The sequence below is a fragment of the Lentinus tigrinus genome, assembly GCF_003813185.1.
Source record: "Lentinus tigrinus ALCF2SS1-7 unplaced genomic scaffold L226scaffold_71, whole genome shotgun sequence".
NCBI classification, from domain to species: Eukaryota; Fungi; Basidiomycota; class Agaricomycetes; order Polyporales; family Polyporaceae; genus Lentinus; species Lentinus tigrinus.
Window position 1 is genome coordinate 48,703 of NW_027137980.1, and position 10,569 is coordinate 59,271.

Consider the following 10,569-nt stretch of genomic DNA (forward strand, 5'->3'; position numbering starts at 1 on the left):
AGGAACGACACGCGGATCGAGATGGGCTCTTTCCCCCGCCGCCAAGCGACTGGCCCGCGACGAGCGAACTGAAGCCGTGCGCCCAGTTCATGTTCACCTGACGTGCTGCAGGACCTTTACTGCCCTCCTTAGCGGATATGAACGCCTCTCGGACACTGCGCAACAGCTTACAGTCCAGAATGCAGCAGGTCCGGGCGCAAGGTAACGGACTGGGGCGGGACGATATCGGGGTTAAATTGCGTATTTAGGGCTAGAACAAAACGATCGCAGTCGAAGCAATGCAAAATATGAGCGTACGCTCTGGATGGAAAGCAGCGGATCGCATCTCACAACCTCGGGTACCAAAAGGTAGAAAGTCGAGAGTACCTGAAGAGCACGCACCTCGGTTTGTCCCTTCCTTCCTTCCTTCCTTTGTGCGCCATAAGCCAATCGTCCCGCGACGAATGCCAGAATTGTGCGGCAAACGCCCAAGAAACGCGGTACTACAGGCAGGGTGTACCCAGCCAGTCCTCGGAGAGTGAGTGACGACTTGACACGAGACGGGGACAAGTTAGACTCACCGACAGAATGCGAGAAAGCAATACACAATCGCAGTATGCCGCGGAGGCACCGACGCATACGTCCCCAATACCTCGGCATCGGCAACGCTTTGAGTGCAACGGGGTTGGTCTGTCGTAGCGGAGGGGACAAGAAAAGGAACTCAGGCAGGCCGGCGGAGAGACTCGGAGCGGGCCGCAGTTCCCGCAGCACTCCGACTCGGGCTGGCTTGACTAACACTATCCACATGAGTACGCCTATATCTCCGAATGGAAGTCGTGAGCGTACTCTCAAAGACGAGCTCGCTAACTTTCTCGTTGAGTGCCAGTGAACATCCAAGTTCGGTGGGCCAGCTGAGGAGACGTCGGGACGTTCCCTACCCAGGGTGCGAGCGACTATGTAGGGGCTGAGACAGAGTGGGCGAGCTCGGTGCGGGTCATGTGTCCGCACCCCGTACTTGTGCGCGTACTAGTGCGAGTGAGACAGGCAGCTGCTAGCCTGCGTGAAGGTATCGCCTCTAGACTGGGTCGAAGCCGATCGTGGAAGCACAGGCGGGACTAATGGCGAGTCGAGTGGAAGCCGTACTGCGATTATCCCGGTGTTGTATGTCTTGTTGTGATCCAGGACCTGCTGAATCGAGTCGCCTGCTCGGGTTCGAACGGTGGTCCGTGCTGACACACGGTGCGAGGTGCGAGAATCAGTGCATGCATGAAGACTGCGCTCTTTCCGACTCGTCGACATTCTTGTCTCCTCTGTTATCTTGCTTGAGGAATCGGACACACGCGCGAGGGCGGAGGGATCAACACGAAGTTGCATATGATAGTGGCGCACACACCTATCCGCGACGGACCTATGATGCAGCCAAGTCCATCTCACTTTGCATCGCAACATCTCCTCGCACTTCATCTGCCTCCCTTCGTGCTGCCCACCCTCGCTCCTTTCCTTCGCAGGCAGACAACGTCGAGCCCGGGGCCCAAGCTCGCCACAATTCTGGAATGGGATGTGTGTGTTTGACGAAGTAGACTGCCTGCACGGCCTCGAGGAAGTTGGCTCAACATCTTTGAACTTGATGACGTCTCAGATCGTACGAATCGAGGTGGTCTATGTTCGGCGCGATGTCGATGTCAAGCTTGTGCCTCGCCGATTGTAGTCACGCTAGCCTGAGCCCTTATGGCTTGTTCAGCCCTCATTCTGACTAGAAGATGTCAACAGATGTACGCCGTGTCTCCCAAGAACAAAATACTCGCCATGTTTCCACCTCGCTCTTCCCAAGATGCCCCCCGATGCCAAGTAGGACACGCTGTGCGCACATCGTAGCGGTGTAGTCTGTATCAGGCAATGGTACCGGCACATGGTGTACAAACCTTGGAAGAGAGCCGGAGAGGAGGCGCGAGACTCAGTGGAAGACGCGTCGGAGAAAGGTACCAGCAAGAAAGAGGACCGAAGAGGCGAAGACTGACGACACTCTCGAGGCTCGAGCACGTCGCTGACGTTCGTCATCTGCCTGAAAGCACAATGTGTGCTGCATTAGTTGACAGTGTTCGCAACGACACAGGGCGACATACCGTGAGTGCTCAGAACGTGCATGTCGCCGATGTCTGCGTGGTCAGAGAGGAAGAGGCGCGCCGGGCGTTTGTGGCTGCCTCGCACAGCGCGCTTCTACATACCGGCACCTGTTGCTCACCACCATCCATGTCTATCCTCGCTATTGTCGTATGCTCTGTGCATGTCCCACCGAGCTTGTAGAGAATGCCGCCGCCAGCAACCATACACACTACTCCTAGCTTGACTACAAGTCTACGGGCCCGGGAGACGTGAGATCAATATCATTTTCGAGGAAGACCACCCCCCGCACACCCGGATTACTGAAGTGAGTCTGTGGGTTAGCGTTGCGAACGTCCGGGGGAACTAACGACATGTGCACACAGTACTTGATGGCCACATCTGGAATGCCATCCGCGTCAAGGAATCAAGGAGGCTGAGTGTCGCTGTTTCGATGTCGCCAAGCGCACCTGAGGCCGACGTGCGCGGCTTCGTGCAGTTTCTTCCAGGCGGACGAATGCAAGAAACAATGGACGAAGGATCCCGGGAAGGATGGAAGGAAGGCTTCGTGCCAAGGTGCAGTGGAAGAGACTTGAGAGGCATGTCACGCATCGACTTCAAGTACGTCCGTCCGGAACCTCATCGCCCTCGAGCCATGTCCGTACTTGGTCGCAGGGAACACATCAGTATCTGAAGCACATCCAAGCCAGCATGTGGCTGCTCAGCGCACTGTCGCTACGAGAGTGGGACGGCACGATGGGGTACATCGAATTGAAGCCTACCATCTACTCCCCGTCCTCGTCCTCACTTCTGGTACCCCGTCAACTTGTCCTCGCTGCGCCGTCTTCGGCAACCGATCTCCATCCGCTCAGGATGCGCTGCTCCGAGTGCCAGGTACACGGCGGTGGACCGGATTCGAGCATCGCAGAGCGAGTCGGGGGTAGTTCTGGGCCAGCTGAGTGGGCTTCCGTTACCGGTGAGTTCATCCCCTGTCAGATCCAGTCGACGTGGACTACACGAACACGGACGTCAAGAACAACGAGGCTACCTTTACAACGCTGAAGCTCTCGGCCCATGAGGCTACCGCTGTTGGCGCGGTGACGGGGCGTGCTATCCTCTGCTGATCAGACGATTACCCGCGGGACGTGCTCTCGAGTGTCGAGCTTTGCTGACTATCGGCCTCTTTGTCCATAGCGCTCTCTGTCCCGTCGATCGCAACCTGTATGGCGATAGCCAAAGGGTCGGAGAGTAAGCGTGAGTGTGGTGTACTCGAACTCCACCTCAGCTCAACCCTAAAAACCACCCGCAGGTCTCCCGCGATGCCCTGACAATTAGCTCGATGGGGAATCCTGGATGGAGATGATCGACCGACTCGCTGAGGTACACCGCTCTATGCCCTGTCGACGCCGTTCTCATCTGTTCCTTCTCCTTCTGGTCCGTACAAGGCATCGACTGTCTTCCGACTGGCAGCGGTTAGTCGTGCCGCACACCGTGTCACCCGTAGCCCCGCGTGGTCGGATGTCCACACGGAATACGACCCTGGCTCGGTGTGAGGCAACATCGTTGGGCCAGGCGTGTCCTACTTGGATAGCGGGCGTAGCGAGAGGCGGGACCCAGGATATAGGATGAAGAGGGCGGGCGACTAGTAGCAGGCGGGAATTCAGGACGCAGAGCGGGCTATGGTCGAGATCGGCCGTGGTACGTATGTCATACGCAGCGGGGCTATGGGTGGAATCCGGGCTGTTGTAGTCGATGCTATTCGGTATCTATGGTCATCGGACTCGAAGTAACATCTTCTTCTAACATTGGAATCTTCCTGCCCGTCCCGGACGCAATGTGTGCTCAGGCTCAAAGATTGCTCGAAGCATCATACACGGTCGGCCCGATGGTTTTGTGTTCAACAATGTGTGCAGAGTCGCGCACATCCCACCGAAAAGATATTGAGCATGCAATTCGCGGAGTGGTCGTAAGGTCCGAAATGGATTACAAAAAATATGATGTACACAACGCGGTGAGGTATATACGAGTGCGAATCGCAAATCGTCAGAATGGGTAGTGCTTCGTAGGCTCGGGGAGTCGGACGTTGTCACATACAAGGAGTCGCGTACATACATATCGCACTTCTAGCTACCGAGGATCAGGAGCGGCGTGTTCTGTCGGTGCGTAAGGGGTGTGTATATGTAGAAGTGTCGTGTTTTGCAAGAGCGTAACTATCAGTCAGTCAATGGAGCACGCGACACATCCGACCCGACGAACAGAGAAACAGGATACACGCAAACTTGTCCTTCGTAATCCGCAGACGCCAAGGTGCTTCCGTCCCCGGAGAAAACGACATGCCCCACCTCATCACTGTGGTCTGTGAAGCGCCATATGAGTGATCCATCCATGACACTCCACAAGCGAACGGTCGAATCGTACGAGGAAGTTGCGATGTACCGCTCGCACGGAGAGAAGCATGCAGCGTTCACCCGGCTGGTATGTCCCTGGAGGCTGACGTGTGGAAGGAAATCAGCGCAGTGCTTTCGGAAGAGGGTTACTGAAGTGGGGCTCCATATATATTCCTCACGGCTCCATATATATTCCTCGGAGCCCCATGCGGCTAGGAAGGACCCTGCAGGTGACGCGGACAACGCTAATACTCCTTGTCCATTGTCTCTAACCGTCAGGGTGCCCCCGGGTGGTCCGGTAGTGGCCAATGGGAATGAGGATAGGTCCCACCACTGGATGGTGCCGTCTTTGAACCCAATGACGAGGGTATCACCGACGAAGGTTGCAGAGGAAGGGGTGGTGTCGAAAGGAATGGTCAACCGGTACATTGCTGTTGGATCGGCGGTGTGCCAAACTCGGCATCCCAGCTCTGAGCATCTCTCCACGGGAACTACTGTAGCCAATCTACCATCGGATGACAGCACGGTGAACATTTCATTACGATGGAGGTTTTCAAAGCCGTTCGACTCAACATAAGCACTGTAGGGTATGTGAAGTGAAGCGATCTTCCCAGTGTCGTAAACGGATGTGAACAGAAGTTGGACTGGCAGCGGCTCAGTGACCTTGCGTGAGAACGATGAGACTGCAAGAGCAGGTTTGAGAGGTAAAGTGATCAGGTTCCCAGTGTCGTAAACGGAGGGGAACAGAAGTTGGACTAGCGGCGACTCGGAGACCTCGTCTGGGCATGATGAGACTGCAAGAGCGGAAAGATAGATACAATCAAGACCATCTCTCCGCCATACACAAGATTGTATGTTAGTCTGTTTGATATCCTCAGTCGAGATGAGCTGGGAGCCGTCAACAACGCGCCAGACAGTGAGGACGTCATGTTTATCGGTATGGATGGCCGCTAAGAAGTCGCCGGTGTCGGAGAAAGCAAGAGCGGATATGCCTCGGAATGACGATGTTATCTTGAGGAGACTCTTCTGTGGGTAGGCAATCGTGCTCCATATAATGATAGTGCCGTCTCGTGCGCCAGTAGCGAAGTATCGACCGTCCGGGGAGGCGGCTATGGTCATAACCTGCCAGTCGTGACCAAGATCCTCTGCTTAACAGTTTAGCAAACAGGCAGAGCAGTGAATGGGAAGGGCGATACACACCGGAAGAGCAGTGGACCTCCAATTTCCCACCTCCATGAAGACGAGGGAAGCGCTGCTGAATCGTCCGCGACCAGAACGCGAGTCTGTTCTGCTTGGCCCTTGGTAACGAGATCGTCAGGCGTGGTATCTTGTGCGTAAGGATGGCTTCTTCCAACTGTTGACATCCTCGCACCACACCTTTGTCGTCGAAGACAGAAGCGTTTGTGAGATAGGTGAAGTTAATTGTCAGGTGGCGAAGTGGAAACTTGAGGAATGACGTGATGCCTTCGACAAAAGCCGCGATGTGATCAGAGCCATTTGCCATAGCCGAGAACTCCACAGAGTGAGGCCGCTTCGACTCTGACTCGGAGAACACGCTCAGGTCGAGCTCTTTCAATGAGCGATCTACCGCCCACATTCAGCGATTGTATGCAAGTCGCGGTTCCAGGCAAGACGTACCTTCAATCTTTGAGGGTTCGTACCATAGCATCTCCAGGGGTGAGGAGCACATGCTGACGATGAGGCCGACGACTCCAGAAAGACCTGTGCGGTATATCTTGTCAAGAAAGGTCAGCTGAGAATGACCGCAGAGTATATGCTGAGGACACGACGCACACTCAATTCAGACAACTGGCTGCACTTGTCACGGAACCGCACCATGCGACTCAGGTCCTGCAGGTCACTGACGGACACTGATTCAAGGCGCAGGATCCGCAGTAGTGGGAATGAGATCAAGAGCCGTGCGAGATCTGCTCCTGTGCGAAAGCGCACACCGCACAACTTCAGCTCTTGCACTCGGAGATACGTCTTGATACCGCGAAGACTTGCAGCATGATGGTGCCAGAAACCCCTGTACGACCGATAGTCGGAATACTTGTAGGTGGATAGGTTCGGAAGCCGTGATAGCAAAACCATAGGAAACGCATTGAGAAATTGAGGCTCCTCCACTATGTAGACAGAGACACTCCGGACGGCCGCAGCGATGGGAGGGTGAGCGGTGAAGTAGTCGTCCATGGAGGAGACATCTTCATCCGACAATATACGGATAGAGGTCATGAGTCGATACCGAGCACGGGGAAGCCATCCGCGACAGGTCAAGGCGCAACTTCGAAGGGTGTAGAAATCGTCGCTGAGAAGATCGATGATGCGCTCTGCGACTTCGACCGGGACGCGGGGTGGGTCTGCGAGGATCAACGGAGTAGTCGGAAGAATGAGGTGAAGCGAGTCAAGTTCACTGCTGATTTGGTCAATGTTGCCCTCGTCGACTGTGAGCGGAACGCGAGAGGTGTGTGTCAGGGTCGACATGGTGGTGGGAGAGAGGGAAGAACGTTGGCGCACACGTCCTTGCCAGCCTCGGCGTCCAAGCGATGGCATGCATCTGCCGCGTTCCTATATAAGGTTGTGTCGTTTGCATGCGAGCACCGCCCTCTGGGCTGTCCCTATCGCGAGGATCTATGGTTCATATTAACGGTCGACGCCGAAGACAGTACGCTGGCCTCGAAGCCTCCACTGCTTCACCGCCCCAAGATCGAGCTACATACGCGACCGGCGCGGGATGCATACGCGCGAGGATGTATCGACACACGGTCATCACAAAAACACATGCTGTACTACTCGTATGGAACGCGCTATGCCAGCCGCTACCCTGTTTCCATCTCCGTTCCAGACAAGAAACGGATTCTCCTCCGACCAGTCTGCGAGAAGTCGTATGGCACACTGCCTCTGCCGTTCCTGACGCTCCCCTCCGGAGTGACGAGTGCGCCTTGGGCCGTGGCTCTCCTCAGGCCCTGACACGTGGTTCCATGCCATCTGGATGTCGAAGCGTGGAAGTCTGAGCGTCGAACGGTTGTTCCGGGACCACATGCGACGGCCAGCGCCAGCGAACTCCTACCGACAGTAAGCCATCAATAGCACAGAGAGCACGCAGCGAGCAGACGAGACACGTCGCACAATGAGCATCGACATCCGCACGAGTCCCCATCGCTCTGCTCGGAGCTCGGAGCTCTATTCTATAGTCCGAAGTCCACATTCAAGGCTGAAGACTTGTGTGCGGTATGAGCGAATTTGATGCGGACCCGGGTGTAGTCCGAGAATCGTCACGCCAGACTCCAGGCGAACGAAGACAGGGAGCCCCGGGACAGGTTACAAGTCATGGCACTGCGTCCGCCGTTGAATCGAGGAGCTCGACGGTATGCCTTCGGGTACTGCTATAGTCTGGAGTTTGGGGCGGGACGAGCTCCAGGACGTACATACGAAGAGCCGTCTCAGCTGTCGAGACTCGGCTCGGAGGTCTGCAGGTCCGGAGCGCGGCATGCGAGGCAGGAGATACGGGCCAGCGAAGGGAAGCAGAGGGGGCCTAATCAAGTGGGACGCAAAGCAGACCGAGCGCAGACGCAAGCGTGCGAGGAAGCGTGAACAAGAATGGATGGGCTGAGGGTGCGGACCCGAAGATAAGATTGCGGGTGCGGGTGCAGGTGCACGGGTCGTCTGTGTCTGGCGTTGGGATAGAGCGCGCTGCGCCCATCGCCCATAGCTGCTCGTGTATACGCTGGATGTCATCGCACCAGCACGCATGTTCCCGGAGCTCTTCCCGACAGCCTGCAGCCAACACCGAGGCAGGCGTCGAAGCTTCACCCCAGCCCAGCGAGGTGATCGGATGTGAGGCAACAGGGCCGCGAGGAGAGCAGTGTTGCGCATCGGCCACCTCCGCTCTGAAGAGGCACAGTCGTGGCCGCGGACAGCATCCTCGACTGCGACTGACCGCCGCCTTCCAGATTCCCCGCCGGGCTGCGAGAACCGTGACGACGACCTGCGCCCGCCCCTGAGATTTCCAAGTCTTGAAGCTTAAAGCCCGAGTCGAAAGCTGAAGTCGCGGGGCGACGTAATGCATTGATGCGGATGAGACGTTTGTGCGTTCTCCGACTCCAGCTGAGAGGACAAGGGCCCCTCGGAGGGTCGAGAGGGTTGAACTCCATGTAACGCATACGCGCACACGCACACGCAGGCCCTGCGACATCGCCTGTTCCTGCCTGTATGGTCCTGATACAAACAATGTCAGTGAGACGTTATGGGGTGCGACATCGATGCATCACCACCGGTCACCGCGCCGCCTGCATGCTAATGATACAAACAAAAGACGTCAGGCGGAGACAGCCTGAGGGCGGACGCGCCACACGGTGAGATAAATGTAGACGAGACCACGATTGAATACTGGCAGCATAGACAGAGCGCGCCACCTCCAAGCGATCGACGTTCTCGAGTAGAGTACAGCGGAGGACCAGTCCAGCCCGTCAACGCAGCGAGCACGGGCCCTAACGACGCTGGAAAGCCGAGGTCACGATGACGTGCGGTGACCCGTCCATCCATTTTGATACCTCGAGCCCTCGGGACCTCGGAGACGTGGACGTGGACACAGAAGGGGGTGGAAGAAAGGACAGCGATGCATATAGTATGAATTTGAGCAATCTACACACCTCCGAGTGTTATGCATCTCGCGTCTGCGTCTCGGCAGGATGTCTCCTACCCCTCTTCGCTTCTTTACCCCTCCAAGTCGTACACGTTCTCCTTTTTGTCGTGGGGTCCCGAGGGTGCGTTCAAGGAGGCGGCATTGACATGGGGAGACACGCATATCGGCATTGACACGGAGGGACACGCACATGGCATTAAGCGGGCTTAACAGCCTCGACGAAGCGACGCTCGGCCTCGTAGAAGTTGATGTCATTCCAGATAGCGGTCAAGTACTGCGAGAGGGCGTCAGCTCATACGCCGGGGCGAAAGAAAAGGCCACTCACATCAGCCTTTCCCGCAATGACTCCGAGACGGGCACACGCAGACGTCCGCACCCGCTGATGCACCGACTTGGCCCCCGTACGGCGATGCGAGAACGTGCAGCGGGATCTGCGGATTGTTGAAGCCCGACGGCGATAGGCAATTGCAGACGTAGGTGTGCGTAGAATGACATTGTAAGTTTAGATGCATGCACTCGTCCATGTCACGCAGAACTTGTGTTTGGAGCTACTTACCTCGATGAAGTACCAGGGTATCGAGCGCAAAATTGATCCCTCGCTATGACCACGAAAAAGTGCGTCGAGGATGAGATGCATCTTCAGGCGGGTCGGGGCCGCCCCTGCACTAACCGCCTCAAGATACGAGGTGAGGAGGCCAGCTGGAAGACAACGTGCTAGCAACTAGAATCGAGGGTGAGTACGCATCATGGAACGGCACGGCGGACGTACCGGTGACCACGGAATGAGATAAACGCATAGATCATGATCGTGTAGCTCAAGCTCAAGCTCGTCGTGAAGCGGTCAAGACAGACGGCACGGAGCGCACTCTGTAAGCGGATCACAAGGCTCACGATCAGTTGCAAGTACCACAGCCATAAGCCGTCGACGTACTCGATACTCGAGTGCAGCTAGTCGACGCAGACGATTCCAGGTGCAGCTCTGCGAGGGAGTCCGAGGTGGCGACGGCGACGTCCGCCTCTGTTGAGATATTGGAGGTGTGCACGCGGATGCAGAACGGATTGCAATGCATACAGAGTGCATACACACCTATCTGCATCTCGCGGAGGACTGATCCTACCCCGCGTCTCGGCAGGGACGTCGCCTCCTCCCACCCTCCTTCCTGGTTCTCTGCTCTGCGAAGCGTACATGCTCCATCGCTTTAAGTGGACTTGACGAGGCCGCGACGAAGCGACGCTCGGCCTCGTTGAAGTTGATAACGTTCCAGATGGCGATCAGGTACTGCGCGAACGCGTCAGCTCTTGCGTGTGGGCGTATGAGAAATACGACTTACGTCAGCCTTGAGGTTGTAGTACTGGAGGTAGTAGGCATGCTGCCAGGTGTCGATGTCGAGGATGGGGATGTGGGAGAGGTCTCAGACGATGATCTCGAGTTTCTTGGTGTCGTATTCGTGGCCGAGC

General features: G+C 56.5%; 8 protein-coding genes across 8 annotated transcripts; 3 read left to right on the top strand and 5 right to left on the bottom strand.

Annotated features, from left to right (window-relative positions):
* Positions 1-57: 57 nt before the first annotated feature.
* Positions 58-961, bottom strand: L226DRAFT_367138 (uncharacterized protein). Its single transcript, XM_067674269.1, has 4 exons — positions 826-961; positions 561-776; positions 172-482; positions 58-114 (listed from the first exon to the last, which is right to left on the bottom strand). Coding segments are annotated over exons 1-3 (468 nt in total). The 5' UTR covers positions 827-961; the 3' UTR covers positions 58-114; positions 172-231.
* Positions 962-1,282: 321 nt separating this feature from the next.
* Positions 1,283-1,728, top strand: L226DRAFT_540954 (uncharacterized protein; the record flags this gene model as incomplete). Its single annotated transcript, XM_067681970.1, has 1 exon — positions 1,283-1,728. A coding segment is annotated over one exon (192 nt), but the record flags the coding sequence as incomplete, so codon positions are not given.
* L226DRAFT_367044 (uncharacterized protein) lies at positions 1,639-2,086 on the bottom strand. The gene has a single exon (XM_067674268.1). The coding sequence runs from the start codon at positions 2,035-2,037 to the stop codon at positions 1,717-1,719; it is 321 nt and encodes a 106-aa protein (XP_067528749.1). The 5' UTR covers positions 2,038-2,086; the 3' UTR covers positions 1,639-1,716.
* Positions 2,087-2,228: 142 nt separating this feature from the next.
* Positions 2,229-2,805, top strand: L226DRAFT_540957 (uncharacterized protein). Its single transcript, XM_067681971.1, is given in 3 exon segments — positions 2,229-2,324; positions 2,339-2,407; positions 2,466-2,805. The coding sequence occupies 1 exon segment, from the start codon at positions 2,534-2,536 to the stop codon at positions 2,771-2,773; it is 240 nt and encodes a 79-aa protein (XP_067528750.1). The 5' UTR covers positions 2,229-2,324; positions 2,339-2,407; positions 2,466-2,533; the 3' UTR covers positions 2,774-2,805.
* On the top strand, positions 2,791-3,203 carry L226DRAFT_576638 (uncharacterized protein; the record flags this gene model as incomplete). Its single annotated transcript, XM_067685394.1, has 2 exons — positions 2,791-3,019; positions 3,082-3,203. 2 exons carry the CDS (start codon positions 2,791-2,793, stop codon positions 3,201-3,203), a joined length of 351 nt encoding a protein of 116 aa, XP_067528751.1.
* A 1,089-nt stretch (positions 3,204-4,292) lies between these two features.
* On the bottom strand, positions 4,293-6,950 carry L226DRAFT_576639 (WD40 repeat-like protein; the record flags this gene model as incomplete). The annotated part of the gene is made up of 4 exons (XM_067685395.1): positions 4,293-5,611; positions 5,667-6,050; positions 6,105-6,201; positions 6,261-6,950. The coding sequence occupies 4 exons, from the start codon at positions 6,948-6,950 to the stop codon at positions 4,293-4,295; spliced, it is 2,490 nt and encodes an 829-aa protein (XP_067528752.1).
* Positions 6,951-7,088: 138 nt separating this feature from the next.
* L226DRAFT_367294 (uncharacterized protein) lies at positions 7,089-9,649 on the bottom strand. The gene is made up of 3 exons (XM_067674270.1): positions 9,437-9,649; positions 9,119-9,385; positions 7,089-7,532 (listed from the first exon to the last, which is right to left on the bottom strand). Exons 2-3 carry the CDS (start codon positions 9,364-9,366, stop codon positions 7,286-7,288), a joined length of 495 nt encoding a protein of 164 aa, XP_067528753.1. The 5' UTR covers positions 9,367-9,385; positions 9,437-9,649; the 3' UTR covers positions 7,089-7,285.
* L226DRAFT_576640 (uncharacterized protein) lies at positions 9,308-10,520 on the bottom strand (the record flags this gene model as incomplete). The annotated part of the gene is made up of 6 exons (XM_067685396.1): positions 9,308-9,385; positions 9,437-9,542; positions 9,881-9,978; positions 10,043-10,129; positions 10,298-10,390; positions 10,443-10,520. Coding segments are annotated over 6 exons (540 nt in total), but the record flags the coding sequence as incomplete, so codon positions are not given.
* Between the last annotated feature and the right edge of the window lie 49 nt (positions 10,521-10,569).